General features: G+C 30.9%; 1 protein-coding gene across 1 annotated transcript; it reads right to left on the minus strand.

Annotated features, from left to right (window-relative positions):
* Positions 1–1,540: 1,540 nt before the first annotated feature.
* LOC108916778 (integrator complex subunit 3 homolog) lies at positions 1,541–25,656 on the minus strand. Its single transcript, XM_018723221.2, has 9 exons — positions 25,568–25,656; positions 25,291–25,512; positions 24,901–25,054; positions 24,688–24,782; positions 24,301–24,424; positions 22,377–22,488; positions 9,534–9,615; positions 6,416–9,391; positions 1,541–1,971 (listed from the first exon to the last, which is right to left on the minus strand). The coding sequence occupies exons 1-9, from the start codon at positions 25,577–25,579 to the stop codon at positions 1,906–1,908; spliced, it is 3,843 nt and encodes a 1,280-aa protein (XP_018578737.1). The 5' UTR covers positions 25,580–25,656; the 3' UTR covers positions 1,541–1,905.
* Between the last annotated feature and the right edge of the window lie 414 nt (positions 25,657–26,070).

Consider the following 26,070-nt stretch of genomic DNA (forward strand, 5'->3'; position numbering starts at 1 on the left):
ATTTTCAAGATGATCAGTTGTCGGCAAAACTGTCATTTTGTATTAATTTTTACGTTGCTCGATTTTGGTTGCTGTCCTTACCCCTATATTTTCAATGGTTAGAAAACGAAAGCTGTATCCGTTGAGACTATACAATCATTGAAATTTGCTATACAACCTTAGTTTTTGATCGTTAATAAATGTATACGTTCTGAAATAGGGAACGAATGACACAGTTCTCTGTTGAACAGTCTTAGAGAAATTGAAAACTTTTTGCTCTACAATGGTAAAAATTAAAGTGGTCATGTTTTCATAATGAACCACAGAACAATAAAATTTGCGAAACAAAGGATTGTTGGCCTTGAGGCCTTTAATACATAATTGTAATGCAAAATCTGATCAATCAGCTAAATATGTGATCGATCACGTGGCCCAGTCGAACCATTTATAAGCTAGGCTAACATCATGGCCATGTTCTGACGTCACGTGGAGAATAAATAGCGATTTGTGGATATTGTCTGAATAAGCCGCACAGTGCCTGTAATGCTATTTATCTTCATAGCATCAGCTTGGCTTTCGTCGTATGCGTTCTAAAGTGGTGTAAATTTCATATTTGCATTGTGTGTTAAACTTTTGTTTCCTTTTGGCATTATGTATTAACAATGACTTCTTGAAATGTATCGATATATGTTTTTGGGTGTACAACAGACAACCAAAGCAAATCCTTTAATAGAGACATCATATATTCAATTTTCAAAACAATGAAAACGCTTAAAAAGATCTGTGTTGAAGCTGGTAGAATAAATATATATTTAACATCAAAAATGCTTGGATTTGTTCAAGACATTTTAAAATAACTATGTCCATAATTTGCTCCAGAAATACAGTCTGCATACAAATTTTCACAACTTTTGATATGACTAAAATTGAATGAAAACATGATTGTCCTAAAATCCGCTAAAAAAAAAATTACTGCAGATCACGTATTGTCAACCATATCATTCTAATTGATTCAGAGAGTTCATCTTCAAGACTTTATAAGGGTTTTCCCCGTTCTTTAGTAGACCTACCAGATAACAATATGCCACCCCCTCTCCCTCACAAGTCTTCAACTGCTGGACTAATTCTTGCAGTCATAATGAGAACTAGTGATATAATCATTATACTGTTTTTTTCTTAATACAACCAGAGGTTTATATTGTTCATGAGATTTTTTTTGTACTTAAATTTCAATTTCATACTACCATATTCTATTTTTCAAACTTTCTTGATGCAAAATTTCAGAAAAACATAAATATGTATCAGTTCACTGTTCATATCTCAGTCTCATCACAAAAATTCTCCATGTGAGCGAAGAGATCATTATAAAAATATGACCACTTGGATTTTCATTAGCTGCCTCTGCCCCACAAGATTTGCTGAGAAACTATAAAATATCCACAAAAATTCAATATATCAAGGCTCTTTATAAATATATTTACAAATTTTCTATATACAATTTCCAGTTGTAATAAAACATTATAATCAATTTACAATTTGTTTAAAAAGATTTTTACTTTTCTATTTACTTAACCCTGGGCATAAAAAAACAGGGGATCTAACAATAACAATTATTTACAGACAAATTATATAAATACAGAATATACATCAATAATTAATGATTATTTGGATACATAACATCTAAAATGATACAGTAACAAATTCTTAGTTGAAACTTTTAAGGTACATAAAAGTTATTCTTATTTTCAAGACAATTATTGCCTTAAAGATGGTAAGGGCAGTGTTATTCCTCACTTCCATTCCTCCCCGAAGAAACCGTACCAGAAGCAGGTACTTCCTTAGAATTATGATCACAAGCTTTTTTCTGATATGACGACCCGAGTCCCTATATACCACATCAGAGGTACTTCTCTGTACTTGCTTCCGTCAATCACTGTCTGACATGACTTTTTTCCTTTTTTTAGCTTGTTTCGGCTTCACAATTTCTTCCTCCTTAACACAAAAATAACAATCAATATCATTTTTGAAAAAAACATGCCTTATAGAATCTTAGGAAGTCTTACAATCTCTTAATTTTAGAAGTTGTAGGGAATAGTTGGAAATACTTAAGTAAGTATAAACAATACTTAACATACAATTAATAGAAAATGGGAATGGGAAAAAGTAGGATTATATTCATGTTCATTCACAATATATAGTGTTTTTGTTTTCATCGAAATACCAAATTATCAATTTTTATAAAGAGTGCTTTGAAAACACACCATCTAGCTCACAAATGATAAAATCTAGACAGCACAGTCTGTCAAATATGAAATATGGCGTGTGGTACCTAAAAAATGGCCAATCTACTAAAATTTACATCCATCTGCCAAAGTTTTGAATACTAATAATGCAACTTTGTATGCATATCATTCAAATTAATTAATCCGTATGTTCAAAGCTTTTCTTCATGTCAAAACATTTTTAGTTCTGAAGTTTTTAATAAAAATTACACTGAGCTGTCAAAATGTCACTTGGAGTAATACGCAGTTAGATGGTTAGTTTTCAAAGCACTCTATAAAAGTGGAAAATTTTGTAATTCCTTGAATGTAGAATAGTAAACTAGAATGTCATGTCATTGTAATCAGAAAAATTAGCGGAACTCTAAAATACGAGATTCCAATATGAATCCATCTTGATAGGTGTAACTAATAAGACAACATATTTAAAAGTGTCCTGACAATATGAGTTAAGAAGGTCCACTTCTTTTGGCTTTCTAATACGAAAAAAAAAATAAAAACAAAAATCTAAATTTTCTGTTCTTCAATAAGTCCAAAACAAGAAGCGATTGGTTAATTTTCTCCTATGCATGTTAATTTATGAAATTCTGAAACCTAGCCCTATTTGTCTGACTTTGTGTTCCTGAAAACTGTAGCGAAATTTAGCAATAATTATTCTATCGGGTGTTTGAAATAAAGGCATAGATAAAAATATATAATAAACTTTTTTATTTCCTATTCATTATTCTGCCGTTTAACTTTTAAACATTTAAATGTATCATTGACTCACTTACTGTAATTTTATTAGTTTAAATGAAAAAAACAAAAAACAATTGGAACAGCCATATTTTTTTAAAAAGAATTTACTAATATTGCATTATCATAAACCATAGTTTGCTAATAAATTATTAAATATATTTCTAAGGACATATTTTAATCATGTATAACTTTGTTAATTAAATTTCCACAGTAAACATTTTATGGTAATCAACAGTTTTTTTGTTATTCCTAAATAATTATGTTTGCAAAAAATTATTTTGCAACACTGCGAATTTCAAATTAAGAAAAATTAATAAAGTCACAGAATGGGATGAAACATATATGTTTAATTTATAAATACAAACAATTTAAAATGCTAATCAAATTTGGCAGTTTGTGTCCTCAAAATAATGATTTGTGATGTGGATCGTTGGAATGAGAACAAATTAAATCTCGTACTTAAGCCATTTCGTTTATTTTACATAAACTTTTTCAGATCGCATAGCAACATAGTTGTGAAAAATTAGCGGTGTAAAAAATAAACAATATCAGTAAAATGATTTTTAAAATATAGGTATTTATTATAATTAACAGATCAATATAAAGAACTAAACAAATACCTACGTATGTAGTCTTTTACATTAATTGTTGTAAATCTGTTAATTGTTTTAATGACATTGTTTCGAGCATTGTTTACTTCTTATACCGTTAATTGATTGCAATTAAAGTCGTAATTTTAGCACAAAATTCACAACGTCGATGGTGTTATGTGTCCTGATGAAGTTTATGTTAAATAAACGAAACGTTGGCTTGGTACCAGTATGATTTAGTCACCTAAAAAATTTTAATATAACTCTTCTTCCATTTAATTAAAAGAAAAAATATATATCACTATTTGTATTTCAAGGCTTTTTCGGTACTTATTGGATAATAGATTAAATAAGGAAATGTCTAATTAGAATGAAGAAGTTTTTTGAAAATTGATTTTTCATGACGCTAATGTACAGTACACACATTTGTAAATAAGGTACATGATAACACGAAAAAAAATAAATAAAACAGTTTCTACAAAATTAGTTACCTCTTAATTGGACTGTACAGAATTTTTTCTATTTATCAGATAAAAAAATTACAGATATATGAAGCAAAGGCAAACAAAGCTACTTTGAACTCACATGTCTGTAAATTATTTATAGGATCTCCTGTTTTGAGAAGTTTATTTGTTTTATCATTGTGCTATTAGCTGAAATGTAATGAACATCTCATTATTTATTATTATTAACATGCATTTAAAAATCTCTATAAAAAGGCCTTTTAATTTATACCCAAAGTAATAATAGAACCAAACAAGGTCTTCACAAAATCATTTAAAATATATTTTTCTCAGTTTAAGCGGCGTAAATTCAGAAATATTTGTCCTCTCTTTATATATACGAAGATACTATTGAATAACTTGTCATATTTAAGTTTTCCTAATTATATTGCATATCAGGTACTATTTGACAACAGTAGCTATGATTAAGCAAATGTATTCCTTACTTTCCACTGCATATCTAACTTTTTTAATATGGTTAAGTAGTCCTACATAGAAAAATATCCTTATTGTAGCCTCACTGATTTCATGTGAATGTATTGAAAGACTCCATGCATGAATTGCCACACTAAAGAAAATAAAGCCATTTTTGGTAGCATTACTCAACTGGTGACATCTGCCACTTTCCTGTATAAGTGTTATGTGTTTAAAATTACCAAATTCTTGCCCGTCTTTGTCCAAATCATTTTAGTCATCATCCACATCATTACTTTTTTGTATTTACAAAATAGTGTGATAAATCTGGGGTGTTATCACCTGTTCATTGAGAATTATGCTTGCATTAACGTTAATTATCTCCAGAAATATAATATAGTAACTACTTCCTTACAAAAATGACAATAATAATAATAAGGAAAAATATTAAACTACTGTTTCAAAAGATGACATATCAATTATAATTATTTTCAGATTAATTTATAGGAATATAAATATTTTTAGCAATAAAATTCTCAAATAAAAATAGAACATCAACTGCAGAAGCAAACTGAAGAATACCTTGTTTATTTTTTACCGTTTTCTTTTGGTAAATGGGAAAAGTATTGGATTAAATGATGAAAGATGACTGGTGGTTTAAAAATATTTTAACGAATTTAATTTGCAAACGATGAATTCGGTTTGCACAAAATTGAATTTGGAGTGCAAATTCAATATTAATGTCCAAGAATTGCAAGACCGTGCTGTTAGAAATCTAAAAATTTTTAAGTTGCAAGTTGCAAAACAAGTTTTGACTGCTGATTATAAAAGTAAAACCCAGTTTTTATGAGCTACTCTGATGTAAATTTTTCTATTGCTACATTTCTTAAACTTATACCCTTAGAATCTGAAGTTAAAGAGGAATGTTCTACCGTCAGAGATATTCAATTTCTGTGGTACAATAACTTTGGCTCATGCCATATTTTATTGTTCACTTATTTTAGCTATAACTTTTGAACCATTTGTGTGAATTAAATTATATTTGGAGGTATACAGTGTAAATTTAACGTGATTTCCAGAATACAATTATTGTAAAATGAGTAGCAGAAAGCGAAACTATCAGGGAAAATAATTTCATAAAAACAAGTCTGTTTTTGCATGACTTTGCGACACGTTCTCGGACGTGTTATTTTAAAGTCACCATATTGTTTCTGTCAATGTGGACGAGACGCCAAACATTAAAAAAAATTCCAAGTGTTTTTAGAAAATTAATATTTTTTACATAACACAATATTAACTAATACTTGTATATAGATAGGAAGATAGGATATATGTTACTAATTGTAAGTAAAACTAATTTATGTTCAGAACTGATTTACAAAATGTACATAATCATTTAGTTTTTAATAAGTGTAACAATTTTTAAAGTACTGTGTTTAGTTTGTGAATGTCAGTGTCAATGACCTCTGACACTGACCTAGTTCAGGTGACCTGATGTGATATGGCAACAGGTAGACAGGCAAAAAAAAACAAACGGCCAATGTTATTTCGGCAATACGACAACGACCGAGTATGTAACCCTTCATTTATTATTTATTGTAGTTTTCAGTTTGTCGATTTATTAAAAGGTGTGATATAGGTATTTTAGTTGTATTAAATTTAATTTTATAGTAACATTTAAAGAGATATTTAACAAATTTCTTTAAGTATTGTCTAGGGTAACGGTTTGAGGTTAAACTAGCCTATTTAAGGGTGGGACAAAGAAATTTGATAAAACAAACTTATGTGCTTCTAAAAATCAAAGATAGCTTCCGTATAGTATCATATTAAAATAAATTTTAATGAAAAGCACCATACATTTAATATAACAGAAAATAATGTCAGGGCATTATAGAACATGTATTTTACATACCTCACTACTTTCTTCCGAAGAATCGGATATCTCCCGAACTGCCTGCCTTTTGTTTGCGGTTGTGGCCTTAGTAGCCGGTTTCCTTCCTCTCCCCTGTGACCTGCTTTTCGTAGCACTAATTTCCTCCTCCTCCTCCATCAGGGCAAACAGTTCGCTGAACTGCTTCCTCTGGCTGTCGTTGCTGTTGTTCTGCGCAATACTGAGAGCCCTCTGCATGGAGTCCAACGTGTAGATCGCCATGCAGTCGTGCTTTTCGCAAATAATACGGAGTTTCTCCAAATGTCCCAACACCTGATCGGCACTGGGCACTGTCGCGCTCAAGGTTTTACCCCCGGAACGTTTCCGTTTGTTGGGGGACGTCGAGGGGTATCTCGTGCTCAACAAAGAGGAAATTAGTTCTGCCACCTTGTCTATGTACTCGTCACACCAATATTTAATGATCGTAAACACAAATAAGTCCCCGTTGTCACTAATGTCTCTAGAAAATAAATATTTTATGTAATCCGCGTTGGGTTTCTCCTGTTTAAGCATAAGCGTAATAGCCATTAAAGCCTCCGAATGTTGTTCATAATCTAACTCGGTGATGAGAGGTAAAACAGTGTCTATGGAAATGTCGTGGGCGTTCACCAACTGCCACAGGAAAAACTGTTCGATACTTTCCCACGACAGGCTGATTTTCAGCAGGGCCTGAAGGTTCTCGGGTTTGAACATCACCAGGTGACCCTGCAACACCTTCCCCACTAGAGTCTGCAACTGTCGCGCGTCTATAGCAGAAATTATCACCCGCAATATTTGAGCATTATTTAAAGTCTGTTGTTTAAAATCCCTATATAAATCAGGCACTATCCACATCATTAATTTAGTATCACTGATATGGCATGCGTATAAGTCATCAAAAATACAAATGTCTATTTTCTTCTCTATACTCTGACAAAAATCTTTGTAAACACTGATCTTTAGTGCACTAGCTTTGGTGTGGTCTTCCTTTTTGTTTTCTGTCCTTATTTGCACTTTAAGAAAGTAAAGAATTAAGTAACCTAAGTTGGGTAAATAACGATACATCTCTGCCGCTAAACGATATAAAACATCCTTACCCACTTCGTCCTTATTTAAACCATACAATGTCTTAAACAAAACGAACAACGGTGACTTAATACTGTCCAAGAGATTTTCTTGTGTTAAATTTTCAGGGAATACTTCTCCTTTTATGTCCTCCTTTACACAATTGCTCAAAGTTTTAGCTACAACGGGTAAGTTCTCGTCTTCCTCGTCTAAATCCACTACCTGCTCTATTAGCTTCTCCATTAACTCGCATCTTTCATCCGCATCGGTTTCTTGTTGAAGTTTTAAAAGCGTTTCTCCTATGGGCCCTTCTATTAGACTGTCGTCGGATTTGTCACTTTTTTCCTTCAGCCTAACTTTGGATAATGGAATGTCGTCATCGTCGGTATCTTCTTCCAAGTTGGTATTTATCGTTAAACCGGGCTCTTCTTCGTCATCACTAAACGCCGGTTCGTTATCCAAAATGTGATTATTCAAAGCAGCAGCCATTCGAGACTCCACATTGTCAACGTCTTCGTACTTGGTAGTATGAGCCACATTAAATTCATCTTTCGAGGATGATTCAAGGGGCATGGCGTTGCAGAATTCTTTAAACGTTTCACGCACCATATTTCTTAGTTCCCGGTCTAATTTCGAATTGTCAAAGAGAGGTAGCAGCGACGGCAGAACTCGTTTGTCTAAAATTTGTCTCAAAGACGCAAAAATTCCCGCTCGCACCTTATCTGTCAAAGGTGGGTAAAAGTTGGTGATTATCCGACACAAAAAATCTAAGAGCGTTGCAGACACAGCTGGGTGAGAACGCATCGAATGGTGCATAACTAAGATCGCAGGTTCAATGTTCATAATATTATCTTTTTCACTATCAAAAAATAACCAATCGTAGAACAATGCTAACTTAGCATTGGAGACAGCTACACTTGACGTACATGTAGTTAAAAGCCAACCGATGACAGCCCATCGTGGAATAATGTCAGAACACAATAGTTCATTAGTAGGGTGGATGACGCCTACAATAAAACGTATTATGTCGCATCTAAGGCTTTGTGATTCGGGTGTTGCTAAGTACTGCCTTTGGAACCAGTCTTGGTAACGTTTATGATTTCCAAATCTTACCTGAGAAGTAAGAAATACGAGCTTTTTCTCCATTTCTGGTGTCAATCTGGACTGTAAAAACCGACGTGACGTCCGATTCTGTAGTAGTTGCAGTATACCACTAAACGTAGAGCACAGGGTTTTTGGTGCCAGCAAAATATCCCTCCATAACTGCTCGAATTCCGGTATTCTAGCCACGTTCTGTAACAGACGGACTAAGTCTCTTCCTATAACCAAGCACTCATGAAAGTGTTCACGCATTATACTTATTAAAAAGTTAACTTCTTTCTGTTTCAAATTGGTTAGGTAAGGCGCATGGTGGTCTTCTATCAACCTTAAATAAGTGTAAACTACGGATGCAATAAGAAGTGGAAATTTCTCTAGCCAACTTCTGTATTCTATAAAAACATCAAGTAAAGATTCAATAAGCGTAATGTTCTTTGGAGATACATCACCACCAGCTGCATGTCTCATCAAATTCCATACTAAATTATCAACATTACTAACAGCATTTTTTATCATTTCTCGGAGGAGCCATACTAACTGCTGTTTAACTACATCATTGAATTTCAAATATTTTTCCAAAATTAACTGAGATAAATTTGTTACTATAAGTCCAAAACCATCACGTGTAATTAATGTTAAGTCCCTGTAACTTTTTGCCGCATTGTGGGGATCGGTTAAAATAGTTACTAAAAGTCCAAGCGACACTTCCTCATAACCTTTCTCCTTTAAAAGAGCCTTGTTGAGAGCTTCGTGTGCATCCTTATCACTTAATCCTGTTATTGTGCCTTGAAGGAATTGGTAACTACGTTCTAGTTTCTGAAAAATAAAATAAAAATTTGAATTAACCGCGTTTACGGTACTGTCAGCGTCAAATACAAATAAAAGAAGTCAAAGGCGAGAATCACAATGGCGGACAAAGCACCACCATTTGCTAATAATATGATTTAAAACGATTTACCTCCTCCGAATCATCTTTATTTTCTACAGGAGTTGTTAAAAAAAGCCTAGAATTTCCTGTCGACTTCACTTCCATGTCGTAAAATGAATATTAACGGCCGCTATAATTTTCGCACTGTTGACAAATACAGGAGGGCCTGCATCGTCCCGTCCTCGGAAAATGTTTGTCAAAATCAAGCGCGCGTTGATATATACGTTCAACCACTAGCGGAACCTCCCGAGTTATTTGATCGTTAAAGCCCGTATTCTTAGATTTAAATGTATTTATTTAAATAAGTACGACGTTATTATTATTTTCTGGTTACTTCGTCCCATATGGTTGATAATTCTCATACACCAAGATATCGGTTATACTTATATTACTACAAGCTAAGATACTGTAACAAAAGCTCGCTTATACACACAAACAACATTGTTTACTAAAGCTGGATATTTTTAAACATAACATAAATTGTCAGGCGTGTATTACAAATCTTTGTAATACCTATGTGGTTGAGGAGCTGCGAGCACAACCAATTATTATCGGTTTTCGAGGAAATTAATAGGTTACTAATGTTTGAAATTTTGAAACAGTTACTCCAGGAGTAGCAAGTACACTCTGCGAGATTTGTGCAGGTCAGGACTCAGACGTACTTAATGTATACGTTACTTAGGTGCAACCTTTACTTATTTTGACTGTAGGATTTCCTCGTTAATCTTTTTATAGGAAAAATTGATAAATAGAAAAGTTGTATCTCTTTCAGATTTTTTTTAAATTAAACATTGCATGAAAAAATATGACCCAAACTTATGATTTTTTACACGAAACACCCTGTATATTTTTACATAGTCTTTTACATATTCGTATAAAAATATACACGGTATTCCATTTAAAGAATCATAAACATTTAGGATTTTTTATAGCGATATTCAAATATTTTTTGAACATAATTAAAAAATTTAGGAAAATGTGACTCAAAGCATAGTAAACTAAAATTATGTTCTCATATTAATAATTTATCAAATTAAAATCAAAAGTGCTCTGACCTGTTTAAAAGATAGGATTAATTAATAAGTATATTTATTAATTATATAATTAATTAATATAAACAGTAAAAATAAAAATATATATTATTTTGCTACTCTATAACATTAAATTTAGATTAAATAAAATTAAGAAACTATACTATACGGGGCGACCAAAAATATGATAATTGTGCCAAATATACCTTAGTACCAAATTTGTTTTTGTTTCAAGTTACAGGGGGGGTTTACATTTAAAAAAACATCACAATTATTCAAGTACCTTGAAAGAGGCTTCACGTAGATTAATAAAACTTGGACTGACAACAACTAATTAAAGGTAAACATGTGTACACTCAATGTATATATACAATTATACAAGAGGTGGAGCTACTGCGAGACATTACTAGAAATCCTAAAATTTCGACGTCACTGACTGTTTTGGATAAGTTCACTTGATCCACAATTGCATTTCAGAGAAAACATGTCTTTTCCATTTTATTCCTGGAACTAATAATTTTCAAAAAATAATTATTTTTTATCCAAAATAATAAGATGGTTAGGTATAATTTTGAATAAATAAAGAATACGTTTTATTTTGCGGAAGATACAGTTTAAATAATAATTTATTTAATATTAATGATTTATCTATTTATGCTAATATACAGGGTGTTTTCAAAGTTGAGTCATTTATTTAACAGCTGGTAGAACTCGTAAAAAAGTCGATTTACCAAAAATTGTTTATATAAAAGTTGCAAAAGAAGAGTTATAAAAATCCTGTTCTACAAAAATTGTTTAAAATTCTTACCATTTGTTTACCATTTATGTTTTTACAACGTAGTGGTCGAAAATGACAATAAATCAGGTTTGTATTAAAAAGTTTTTACATTTCAATTATTTTAAATAATTGTGTTGCTTTATTTGGCAACTTTTATATAAACGATTTTTGGCAAATCGACTTTTTTACGAGTTCTACCAGCTATTAAAATAAATGACTCAACTTTGAGAACACCCGATATAATACGGTTATTTTAAATTGAAAAATAACTAGAAAGTGTTTCATTTTTTTCGAATAAAGTGGAACAGGTATTTTTTCTTTGAAATTGATTTGTAAATCAAAAGAAATGCACAGAGTCTATAAAATATTGAATGAAGTTCTGACATTGCTTCATAACTGTCACAGTTCCACGGCACATTCGATTTTATTATTTTCCATCATTTCCATCAGAGTTCAAGAGACAGTTTTGATGAAGCATATATTAAACTAATTTTTCGAAATTCGTTTTAGATATAGAAAGGCAATCCTAAATCTATTAGCAGACTTCTTAAACGGAAAAATATAAAAAATTCGTGTTGTAAACGAGACCGGTGGAAATCATTTATCATAATTCCAAATATTTAAGCAATATATCATTTTTTTTTAAAAATCCATCTATTCAATATTATTGCGATGACATGGATATTAAACCTGAGCGTTGTTGGTTACAGAACTGATCTTCGGGAGGAACGGCTTTTAACAAAGTCGTTCCTCCCTCGGCTCAGTCTCAGTTTTCATTTCAGTTTTTCGTTAGACTGTATTCAGGCAATTCCACGTTTTTATCCCATTTTATTTAAAAAGTTAAGAGTTTAAGAATTCTACGTAACATCGGCAACACTGCATACTTGATCTACATTAAGCGTTCTGCTACGGTAAAGACAGCGGTTCTCAACAAGTTTTCTATTAAATAATTATTTATATTTACATACAATTTAACTTTTTTATTTCTAATTTTTTCGCAAAAGAATTAATTAATTACATGTTCTATACAGTAATTTGTATCGCTACTTAAAATATATGTACACATATTTATTATAAGGTTCAACGCATATAACAGATTCTCTATATTTTTCAGATAATTACAAAAATTTGTTTGCTTTGTCCATATAGATTTCTAAGAAACTGATATTCTCAACAACCAATTAATGGTATGATACTAAAAAGTCTAAATAAAGAATCAAATTTCCGAACTAGTCGAGGGTGCTTAAGTTTTCCTGTCGGACAATCCGGCCCTGACACGATTTGAATTAACAGTTGCACTTCTTTGTTTTATTGACGTCGCCATGGGGCGCGTTTGGTTTGATATTAATCTCAGTTTCACACTCGCATTTTTCTTGTAAAATATTCTGTACATTATATATGCACGAAGTCAAGTGTAGTATTTCTACAGTGCGATTCATTTCTTATTAATGTACAAATATTTGCTTCACTTTACAAAATCTACATCACTATAATTTTTGGCAAATGTTCTAATTATCTTTTTAAACATCGTCAAGTTCTTGAAATTTTAACACTGTTTGCAAAGGATAGAATATTTTGGAATGAGCAAGTGCACGAAAAAATTAAACATTAAGCTTACAATTCTCACCATCACAATACCCTTCAGGTTTTTACTTATTTTAATAATCGCTTGCATATCTTTAATTTGGATCAACCTGTATAAATATTTACATACACACGCTGATTACAGCTTACAGTGTTTGTTTCATACACACGTGTAAAATGAAAGCATGTAATAGTTGGAACAAATTGTAGCAAAGGGCTAAAATGAAATCTAGACGAGTGGGCCGAGTACGGGTCTGTTAATAGACGCGCATTCCGAACTCCAGATTAGTTCGGCAACCAGCAACGTGCGGGATTTTGATTAGTTCCNATATTTACATACAATTTAACTTTTTTATTTCTAATTTTTTCGCAAAAGAATTAATTAATTACATGTTCTATACAGTAATTTGTATCGCTACTTAAAATATATGTACACATATTTATTATAAGGTTCAACGCATATAACAGATTCTCTATATTTTTCAGATAATTACAAAAATTTGTTTGCTTTGTCCATATAGATTTCTAAGAAACTGATATTCTCAACAACCAATTAATGGTATGATACTAAAAAGTCTAAATAAAGAATCAAATTTCCGAACTAGTCGAGGGTGCTTAAGTTTTCCTGTCGGACAATCCGGCCCTGACACGATTTGAATTAACAGTTGCACTTCTTTGTTTTATTGACGTCGCCATGGGGCGCGTTTGGTTTGATATTAATCTCAGTTTCACACTCGCATTTTTCTTGTAAAATATTCTGTACATTATATATGCACGAAGTCAAGTGTAGTATTTCTACAGTGCGATTCATTTCTTATTAATGTACAAATATTTGCTTCACTTTACAAAATCTACATCACTATAATTTTTGGCAAATGTTCTAATTATCTTTTTAAACATCGTCAAGTTCTTGAAATTTTAACACTGTTTGCAAAGGATAGAATATTTTGGAATGAGCAAGTGCACGAAAAAATTAAACATTAAGCTTACAATTCTCACCATCACAATACCCTTCAGGTTTTTACTTATTTTAATAATCGCTTGCATATCTTTAATTTGGATCAACCTGTATAAATATTTACATACACACGCTGATTACAGCTTACAGTGTTTGTTTCATACACACGTGTAAAATGAAAGCATGTAATAGTTGGAACAAATTGTAGCAAAGGGCTAAAATGAAATCTAGACGAGTGGGCCGAGTACGGGTCTGTTAATAGACGCGCATTCCGAACTCCAGATTAGTTCGGCAACCAGCAACGTGCGGGATTTTGATTAGTTCCATATGAGGACAGCGGTTCTCAAAATGTACACGAGAATTAAAGGATTAGTCAAATATATGAATGAATGAATGTTAAAATATTAACTTCCCCTTAAACATTTGTAATTAAAAAAAATACTCACGCTAGACTCATTTATATTGTGAATTATACTTGTAACTAAAATTTGTGACATTTAAGATTCACAGCATTTACGTCACTGGTCTAAATTGTCCTATTTTAATAGATATCAAGAGTCTATAGTCAAACGAACTCCCTACTTTTCTGGAACATCCAGTATACAGTGTGTCCAATATAAGGATGGGATAGCATTAGGATCTAGGCAACGGTAAGAGATACGGGGCGGCTCAGATTAGAAAAAAGTTGTGTTTTTTTATATCTAACAATATGCCATTTAGAAAATTTTTTAAAATTCCGGGTAGTTCCGGAGATATCCTGAAAAACCTGAAATTTTGCAAAATCGTTATTTTTTCTGGCTTTATTTGAAATTTATTTTGAATTTTAAAATAAATTGCACATTTACAGTAGTCACTTTTTTCGCTCTATCCAATGGCGTCAACATTTTTGCAATCTGACGTTTCGTCTTCGAGGGACCATCAGGTTAATTTTTTTAAATACGTCGCTACTATTTTTATGACAAAATCTAGTCATTTTTAATTCTGAATTAGATGATATTACTATTGTAATCGCTTAAAAAAGTTTTTAGCTTGTTTTAGCTACCTATCATTTAAAATTTTTTATAAGTACGTATCTGAATAAGTACGCTTTCAAAGTATCTATTGGAGGAAGTCATAACAGTATAAAAGTCAATACAGCACAAAATATCCAACAATTTTTTTTACTACATATTAGCAATACTATAATAATTAGAAATAATAAAACATTTCATAAATCCGTATTATTTTTTTTATTAGGTACAACTTTTTTTAAATTATTTATTAAAAAAATTCTCAGAAAAAATTTACCTGTCTGCAATGCATTTTATTGCTCTCAATATTTACGGCTTTGTTTTCGTTTCTACAAAAAATATCGTTGTTCACATGGTTATTATAAGTTACTATAAGCACTTACAACATAACAAAAGTTACAATTATTGTCGATACCAAAAAAAAACATTCTGACAAGGCTTGCTATTTTTATTATGCTGTGTACACACTATACATTATACAGGATTATACAGGGTGTCCCATTAATATTGCGAACAATTTCAGGGGGTTTCCTTGACCAAAAATAAGAAAGAAAGTTCCTATAGACCTATGTTCGAAAATGCTTCGTTTCGGAGATACAGGGTGTTAAAATTTAGAGAAAATACAAGGTTTTTACTAATATCTATATCAGCGGTATTCAAACTGTTTTCCACGAAACCCTGGGGTTCCGCACAACCTTTCTGGGGGTTCCGCGACTCTGTCAAAAATTTTAAATTTTGAAATTAACCATATCGATACTACAAAATTGAAAAAAATGTTTACACTTACTTATAACTAGTATTTACAAATATATTATATAACCAGTAAAAAATGTGATGGAAATTTTTTTTAGGTGTGGGGGGTTCCTCAAAAAAATCGAAATGTTCGCCGGGTTCCGCAAGTCATAAAAGTTTGAAGACCGCTGATCTATATCAACAAAGCATTTCCCGACATAGGTTTATAGGAACTTTCTTTCTTATTTTTGGTCAAGGAACTCCCCCTGAATTTGTTCGCAATATTAATGGGACACCCTGTACATTAAATTTGCAGCTTCACTCACATATAGAATACATTACTCCAACAGATATCCGAATTTTTCAGTTTTGTATTAGGTATTACTTCGACTGAATTAATTAATTTAAGTCTAGAGTATTTATAAATTTCCATTAAATTATATGGAAACATATTTAAATTGTATTTATTATAACATATATTTATAAATTATTGTAACACGTAGAGTATTGAAGTTGTCATTTTGATAACAGCCTCGTCCTCTTCAAATTTAAAATTCAAAAATTATATTCCGGAAACGTCGTATAGGTACTTGCTGCGCAATTGTTGGTATTGGAGCAAAATTAAATCGCGATGACGATTTGTTTATAAGTATGACATGCGACCGTGGTACCTTAATTAATTAAATTACACCACATAACCTAACTCTAGTTTGCCGTCTGTATTTTTTTCCAACTTCACAGGAAATTGAAAAATTAACGTTATAATGTTAATAAAAATTGTAAATTTTGTTTGTCTGTTGCGATGTAGGTACCTATTAGTTTGTGTTTGTGATTAGTGTACAAAGTGTACCATTTGCGAGTACTATTTGAACTGATGTTTAATTGTTTAGCCGTTCAAAATATGGAATTAATATTAATGGTTGGTTAGAGTTGGGCTAAGAGCTATGAATTAATATGTGGACATGCCATTTATGTCAAATAAATTGTACCTAACGCTTCAATTAAAATGTGTGCCGTGGCAACGTCGCGATTGGCTATCTATTCGCTTTAACAAACTTCCGAGTTTGAAAATACTTAAGTTCATAACTAAATTGTTAATAGGTATGAAAAANATAATTATTAAACTTGTTATTTTAGTTGCAATCAGCCCCTATAAAATGATACGCCACTGCCCATGAGGGAATGTAAACACAACTTCCTCACCCTTCCGATGAACTACTTTGGCTTCAAGTCACATAGGTATAAATTATGTATCTATGTCTTTTCTTGATCTGTGCATGACTCCAACAAATATCCGAATTTTTCAGTTTTGTATTAGGTACCTATTACCTACTTCGACTGAATTAATTAATTTAAGTCTAGATAACATATATTTATAAATTATTGTAACACGTAGAGTATTGAAGTTGTCATTTTGATAACAGCCTCGTCCTCTTCAAATTTAAAATTCAAAAATTATATTCCGGAAACGTCGTATAGGTACTTGCTGCGCAATTGTTGGTATTGGAGCAAAATTAAATCGCGATGACGATTTGTTTATAAGTATGACATGCGACCGTGGTACCTTAATTAATTAAATTACACCACATAACCTAACTCTAGTTTGCCGTCTGTATTTTTTTTCCAACTTCACAGGAAATTGAAAAATTAACGTTATAATGTTAATGAAAATTGTAAATTTTGTTTGTCTGTTGCGATGTAGGTACCTATTAGTTTGTGTTTGTGATTAGTGTACAAAGTGTACCATTTGCGAGTACTATTTGAACTGATGTTTAATTGTTTAGCCGTTCAAAATATGGAATTAATATTAATGGTTGGTTAGAGTTGGGCTAAGAGCTATGAATTAATATGTGGACATGCCATTTATGTCAAATAAATTGTACCTAACGCTTCAATTAAAATGTGTGCCGTGGCAACGTCGCGATTGGCTATCTATTTGCTTTAACAAACTTCCGAGTTTGAAAATACTTAAGTTCATAACTAAATTGTTAATAGGTATGAAAAAATAGTGTGTAAATATTAGCTGTTTCCATGGATTTGCTTTAACTGTATTGTCGGACATGAAGATTGAAGTCCTTGACACTGTGTGGAATTTCATTAATTCATTTGATTAGGAATTCATGAAATAAAACTGTATACCTACACAAAATCTTATTTACTCAAAACAATTTCTTTGTCTCTGATCATTCACGAGATGCTATTCCGATTTGGAACACTGTGTAACATCTATTTTATATATTGCTACTATTGCTTAAACTTTTTTTACGTTTCAATAAAATTTATGGTTCTTATTGTCACAGAGATTACCTGCAGATAAATTTTAGATCATATATTTAAATGTTACGTTTATCAGTGAAGTGTAAAAAATATATTACATATTTCATTTATCTTTATTATTATTAGAGGCCATTAGAAGGCCGTCTAAAAATGTTGTTTTGTATCCTGTGGGTATATCAATATACAAAAAGTTGTAATGGTTTAGATGTTTACTATAGATTAAATTTTAGAATACAAAAACAACAAAATTCCTTCAGAGAAAACGCTAGAATTTTGTTTCATATTTGCTATTCGGTATATATCTGATGGGAACAAAAAAAAAATTATAAAAAACAAGTATGTCCACAATGTTAAACTATAGTAGAAGTAGATACGTATGTACTAACACCCACTTCAGGTAAAAATAAGCAAAGAAAAGTTTATATGAACCTTGATAAGCAAATTTACCGTTTCCGATAACCTTCAAATTTTAAGAAAACAGAATTTTGGATACATACCTATTTCAAAAAACTTTAATGATGGCTTTATCAATTTTTATACCTCTACATCAACTTACCAAAACTGTGTTAGTAGGTATTAATTTTGCATTTCAATTACTACATACCATCAGTAGGTATGGGTAATTACTGTACATACATCTATGACCTCTGAAATATCTTTGCACTCTTTTGTAAAATCAGCACATTTACAAAAAATCATTATTTAATTTTCGTAATTTCCTACACTTTTAGTGCATCGCATATTGAATCGAACTTACTTATTTGACACTAGAACCACAATTTTTTTTAAATAATAATTAATAGCTTAATACAAAGAAATTACTAAAACTGAACACGTTGATAAACAAAAATAATATATGTAAAAAAATATGTAAACATACTAGCAGTCTAATACTGTAATAGTAGAAAAAATAAATAAAAAGAAAAAATTACAAAAAACAAAGTTTAATTTAACAAAGCTCCAAATGAAATTAGAAATGATAAACTCTCAAATGAGAGAACTCTGTAACTCTTCATTTCATAAAAAACATTATATAATTTTGTTGTTGCAAATACAATTTTACATTCAATGTAATTAAGAATAAAAGAAATACATTGACATAGAAATTTAAAATTTTCTGATAGCAAGGGTCAAATTTCAACGCCACTGAATTTTTTGAACTTTAAATGATTGCAATATCTTAGAGGACTAATTTTTTTTTAGTAGAAGTAGGCAAAGAAAATTGCTGTAAATACAAAATTATTTCAAAAGTTTTGTTAATAATAAATAAAGATTTTCACAACTGTATGAAACTATGAGGGATCTTTATTTATTATTAACAAATAAAACTTTTAAAATAATTTTTTATTAAGAAAAGAGCCAATTTATTGTAAAAATAATAAGAATTATAATCATTATGTTAAAAACGAGGAATCTCTAAAAAATGTTTAAGTTTGACCGGTTATAACTCTGTCAACATAAGTCCAACAACTTTTGAAAATGCATCATTTTGAAGGGAATCTCATCTAGTTTTAAATTTAAAAAAATAAAATCTTAGTTTTTGCTTTTTTAAAAAATTGTTTATTAACGATTTTTTGCATTTTTCTTTTAAATTTTTTAAATAAGCCGTTTCGATGGGAAATTCAGTTCTCTACAAAATTTTTCCTATGAACTATACCGAAATTTTGCTTCGTTTTTGTGTTACATTTAAAAAAGTCCATTTTCACCCCTTTTCTTCAATTTAATAGCACCCCGCTGTTTTTTCATTTTTAATAACTCTTCGATCAAGACATGTGATGAAAATCCTTGAACGTCTTATTTCCTTCCTTTCTTGCAAAAAAACAGAATTAAAACATGTAAAGATAAACGCGACGAAAATTGAAAAATTGGCTAAGTTTGAGCAGCCGTATATCAGTCAATTTTCATCCAAAAATACTTTACAACCTCTTTTTTTTTAAGGAAATTTTATCTACTTCTTTTTTATGAAGCAATGCCTATACTTATCTTTACTCAAAAAAAAAACTAGAGGCAAAAAGTAAAAAAAAAAATTAAAACGAATTTTTTGCTTTTTACCGATTTTTTGCATAAATTTTCCATTTAAATTTTTTAAATAAGCCATTTCGAAGGGAAATTCAATTCTCTAAATAATTTTTATTATGAACTATAGTGAACGAAATTTTGCTTCGTTTTCGAGCTACAATTAAAAAACTGAAAGGGGTGCATTTTCACCACCTATCTCCAATTTCCACCCTCTAATTTAATAGCACTCCGTGGTTTTTTCATCTAAAATGACCATTTGAACGATTCTTGTAATAAAATATCTTGAGAGTCGTAGTTCTTTTTAAAATCCTATAATCAATAGCCTAGTGGTCTCTAGTGGCTAAACAAAGGAACTTTGAAAGGACGATGGACGTAGGTCGTCTTATTTTGACACCAAAAGTTTTGTCTCCCATGTACAAGGAATACTGGACCCCTTGTAGATACAACCAAAGGTAAAAAAAATAAGGATTGGCAATAAAGAAAAAAACAGGTCGTACACGTAAATACTATTTATTACACATCTTGGTTGCACTAATATAATCAAGTGGCATTTATTTATATCAGTACCATATAAATGTACACAAAAAAGGAATGACGATCTTACAAAATTTATGTTAAGGTGACCAGATCCCAAACAGCACCATTTGTTATTTATACAAGATACTTTCTAAGAAAAGTAATAACTCTGGTAAGATAACCAACCCTTCAACTTAACTTAGATTAACTAGTTTGATAGAACCAGCTTGTCGAGTTCAATTTAACTGTCCATCTAAAAACATTTGGGAGTTGAACAACTTAAGAAAGGGCGGTCTGTGGGCAGGACAATGTTGTCATATCTAGTTCTGAAAATTTATAACTAATAATGTGGGAAACAACTACTCTGCAGACTAAAGCCATGCCTAACATTGCAATATTTAGTATATAGCTAAGATCATTTGTCTTTAAAATCACCAGACATAGACCCGCTTCAAACTTAATTAGGTGAGACGACTGAGAAATGATTTGGATGTCTATCTAACAAGTTTTGAGTATAGGTGAGATATAACCTAGTTCATTATATCTTGCATTGCTTTCTGTCAATGTTATTTTGTTTAGTATGACAGAAGTCATTCTTTCATAGTATCTGCAGTAGTAGGTCGCTCTTTGTCAGTAGGTACAAAGCAAAGCTTTGTGCGAGTAGGCAATGAGTAGCAGTTACAACTAAATATAATACGCTTGGAACTTTGAAGACGCAAGTAACGGTTGGTTTTTATTATTTACTGATTATTTACAACCTTTACAAGGATGAGTTCGTAATAATCAAAGGTCGTTCAACTTTCAAGTATTTTTTGATGGAGTAAATTATTATACACAAAGTGATAAGTCTAATAAGACTTGCAAACATGAGGAGATATTCTTGTTGTAATTAAAGTTTTTAGATTAAAAAAATAAAATTTTTGTTGAGTTATCTGTTCTAATAAAATCATAAATATCACATTTGGAATGAATGAACGAATGAAAGTAGATAATGAAAAACAAAGCGTGTCGGATCAATAGATGTTGGATAAAGAATCGGACATGTAAAACACCAAGACGCTTTTATTTACAATAAATCATTAAATTTTTCATAGGTTCAATTTACGAATTACTAAATCAGTTACACTTATCATCCTTATTCACAATTTGCCTATATTGATTTACGAGTCAGTATTAATTGGAAATTATCTAAAAAATTATAGATAAACCACACTCAAAATATCTCTACTTGTAACAATCATTCAAAATAAAATATTTGTCATATCTCGTTTTAGTGAAACAAGGATATGTTTAATATATGCAGGTGTAATAAATAAATTTATTGTTCGGGTGTAATAAAATTTTCAAATATGATAATGCAATAACAAATAAGGATATCTCAAAGGACAGGTTTATTCACGGTATTAATTAAATAGTTTATATTAGCTGATTATACAGTATGTCCCACGATTGTTTCAGAAAGAGGGAAAATATCCTGCTTATCCTCGATATCCCAAAAGTGTTATTATTTTCTTAGATTTATATACAGGGCGTTCAATTTGTAAAGAAATAAAGGTTTCAACGAGCTTAATTTATTGAAGAATTGAAAACTTTTTTGAGAGATATCGTTAAGAACTCCAAGAAAATCGTAAATATGAAATTTAATGTATATAGAGATTGTCTGATTGATGTCACATTTGACATTCCAAGCTGTCCATTTACAGACTCATGTTCAAGAAGAGTCATCTAAGTTTAAAATTAAAAATATCTGGACTAGTTATTATGAACGCAGTAATAGATATTTGACAAGCATTTATACATTTTTAAAAAAAATGTCTTTTTTCTTTAAAATTTAAGTACTTAAATTTAAGTTGAATAAAATTCAAATACGTTCTAGGTCAATTACATTAAATTTTAAGTTAGGCCAATACCCAGGATTCATGGTCACCTTATACATATACTTACAACTACTGGAAATTTTTTGTTCACAATTTTCCTTTCTTATACCGCTGCCTCGCCTGCGATTTCGTGTATCTGGGTGTGTGTGATTTTCCCTCCTGCAGATTAGGCTCTGCGTCTACACCAGTTGGCGTATCGTTCACTGAAAATCACCCACAATTTCGAATGCAAATAAATAAATTAAATTCATATTGAAAACTGCTTATACAGGGTGTCGTGCTTAGATGTGGTACAAGCATATAATTTCCTTATTTTTCGGCCGATTTCAATCATTTTTTTTTTATAATGTAGGGTAAAAAAATCTTTATCTAACTGTGATACTGCTGTTTTAATGCAAGACACGGCCAACTAGGACGCGTTTTTTTGACGTCGAAACAGCTAAGTAACTGGTATTAGCGATTTTTTTTCCAAAAAACTAGATTATGTATTCTCACTTAGCGTCCTATAAAATAAAATATCAGCATGTTTCATCAAATTCGATACATCTTCAGACGAGCACTAGTTGGCCGTGTATTGCATTAATAAAAAACAGCAGTATCACAGATTCAGTTTTTTTACCCTACATTCCACAACAAAACGAGTGGCCGCAAAAATCACCCGTTTTTTCACAATTCGTAGAGAACTAAAGAAAATAGATAAAAATATGTTTTTGGTCTCAAATTACTCGTCGTAAAAAATTAATATGAGCACAGTTTTTTGATAATTTTTAAAAATCACTCCTATTTAGGGGTTGAAATGACACCCAAAATGAAGAATTGATTATTACCAATAAATATAAAAATATTAGTATGTGAATTTTTCTATCGAATGATTCTTGATACAACAAAAGATTTATTCTCATGACTGAAATAAGCATGTTGAATTAGAAAATCCACCCTTAAGCGCGCTCAGGGGGTGGAATCATCCCCAAAAATAGAGAATATCAGAAATAATTGTAAAAATTCCAAAAAAAATATATTAAGATAATTCACATGCTAATAGTTTTTATATCAATTTGTAATATTCAAATTCTTAATTTTTGGCATTTTTTCAACCCCTAAGTAGGGGTGATTTTTAAAATTTTCAAAATACTAATAGCTATGCTCATTTAAGTTTTTTACAAGTAATTTGCAACCAAAAACATATTTTTATGTATTTTTTTTTAATTCTCTGCGAATTGTGAAAAAAACGGGCAAAAATCACAGGTTTTTTGCGGTCACTGTTTATGAAATTGGCCAAAAAATAAAGAAGTTACAGGCTTGTATCACATTTCGCGACATCATGGAGTGTTCGCCTGAAGATGTATAGAATTTGATGAAACTTGGTGATAAGACGTTTTAAGGGATTCTGAACGAGAATACGTAATCTGTTTTTTGGAAAAAAATCGCTAATACCAATCAACTGGTTTGATGACAAGAAATCGCATCCTAGTTCGTCGTGAATTGCATTAATAAAAATGGCAGAGTATTTTTACCTTACATTCCAAAGTATAAATTTTTGAAATCGGCCAAAAAATAAGGAAGTTACAGGCTTGTACCACATTTAATCGCGACGCCCTGTATATATGTGATATGGAACTAAAAAAAATAATGATATTTTATTTCATTGCATATTTCCATTTCTCTTTGTATTTTCCTACGAATTTTATTATTTCCTTAAATATTGTGTTGTTTCGTGTTCTATATTTTAATTTAAACTTTATTAATGTATTTTTTAACTTTATTATTTTGTTTCGCTAATATTATTTGTGGAATAAAAGCTTGAATAATGATGATTTCAGATATACAGGGTGACTCATAGAAACTCGTAGAATCTTTTTACCATTACAATGTTATTGGGTTTGAAATGTAGAAAAATACGTTGTCTCACATAAACATATAATTTTAGCGGATATCTATGCCGTTTAAGAAAAACGCCATGTATGTATGCACAAAATTGTCGAACATTCTTTTGCATTCTTTTTGTAAGTACTTACTTAAATCTATTGGTGGTTCCAACAAACCATCCCTTTGGCATTTGACCCAATACCGGTATAATCTTGCAATACTATAGCCTACCATGGCAATCACCATGGTCACAAAAGCCATCAGCATTGGATGCTAAAAAATTAGGCAACAAATAAGCGAAACGATTTCCACAAAAGAATTAAAAATTCTTGTTTGTGGATTTAGCGTAGGTATCACCACAATACACAATAAATAAAATGTTCTATAATACAATAGAAACTTGGGAGTTGACATCTATTGACTGTCCAGAGTACCGAAATTTTGAAACTCTAGGATATCAGATAATAATGCTACTAAAATTAATAAGTATATTTTGAAAGTAGGTGTATTTAGTAAAATTAAAGCTGTTCACTTACTGTCGGTTTAAAAGTAAAAACGCAATCAGCTATGACTATGGCAACCCCTACAACGATTCCTATACCTGCCCCTAACCATGGTACAGTTTCGTCAGCTGTAAAAATAAATCGAAAGGTCGATTATTCCGAGAATCCAAATCAACTTTTAAAATAGTTGTTAGGTACGAGTCTTTAACATATTGTTTAATGAAAGTTCCTGAAAAGAATATGTACCTTTCTGTTCTTTTAAAATTTCTTTAGCGGTTTTATTTAGTGCTTCGACTAGGTTGAGATCATCCGGCTTTAATTCTAACGCCTTTCGGTACGAGTTGCACGCATCTGTATAGTGTCCGGTAGTGTATTCTACCTCTCCTTTTCTAAAATAACCCTAAAATAAGGATAAATTGTAGTAGGCTTCTCGAGAATCAGTTGTTTCTAATACATTATTTGTAAAGTTACTGTAAATAGATACGATATTACCCTGCTAGCTACTTCAAACCACTGAGATATTTTGTTACAAACAGTTAATTGAATTATTTAATATTTTCAAAGCTATAGAGACTATTATAATAATAAAACTAGCATTTATGTAGATTGGAACAGGAACACGAATTATTTACTTACCTTTGGCCACGAAGGATTTAGTTTGATAGTCTCATTTGCGTCTTCAAGAGCATAATAATACTGATGTACTTTTAGGAATGCATAAGACCTGTTACTGTGCAAAGTATAATTTAAAGGATCAAGTTTTATGGCATGGGTATAGTGCAAAATAGCTTCTTCGTACTTTTGGTTCTTTACTGAGAGGTTGCCCAGCTCCTTCAGTTCATCTGGAGTTTGCTTTAACTAAAAAGTATTAAGTGTAGGGCGTAATCAAACTTTTAAAATATTTTGTACGTACGTTACTTTCCATTTTTAATAATCACTATAAATTTGTAAATATTTGCATGATCCTAACCTAACTTTTTCTGGTTTCTGCTAATTTATGCGCAATGCGCATGCGGCTAATGATTTTTACTTACGAGGGTAAATCGTTATGTACTGAGGAAATTTTAAACAGAAAAACTTTTCATTTATTGCCAACATATTAAAATTTGAGAGTATACGATTTCCAATTTAGAATAACTGCATTGATTTTAAATTATTGATACTTTACTTCAGCAATTTTGACTGTTTTTTTATATTTGTGTATTAAATCAATATTTTTGTGTTGTTTGAAATTGTTCTTCGATTTTGCTGAAAGGGTAGGGATTTGAAAAACATTATAGAGTAATAAAACAACAATTCATGATGCTTTAAATATATTGCATATTTCAAAAATTTACAATAAAACATAATGTCGTTATAAAACCTAAGCCACTTGGTTTGAACTGGACATAATCTTATTTATTTAAAATTTACAAC

The sequence above is a fragment of the Anoplophora glabripennis genome, unplaced genomic scaffold (genome assembly GCF_000390285.2).
Source record: "Anoplophora glabripennis isolate ALB-LARVAE unplaced genomic scaffold, Agla_2.0 scaffold1, whole genome shotgun sequence".
NCBI lineage: Eukaryota > Metazoa > Arthropoda > Insecta > Coleoptera > Cerambycidae > Anoplophora > Anoplophora glabripennis.

Excerpts from the sequence above, each read along its gene's own strand:
- LOC108916778 (XM_018723221.2), bottom strand. Across the intron at positions 24,425-24,687 it reads TTTTTACTTTTAAACCGACA|CATCCAATGCTGATGGCTTT; the intron begins GTAAGTGAACAG and ends CTAATTTTTTAG. Across the intron at positions 22,489-24,300 it reads GGAACCACCAATAGATTTAA|TGAACGATACGCCAACTGGT; the intron begins GTAAGTACTTAC and ends GGTGATTTTCAG.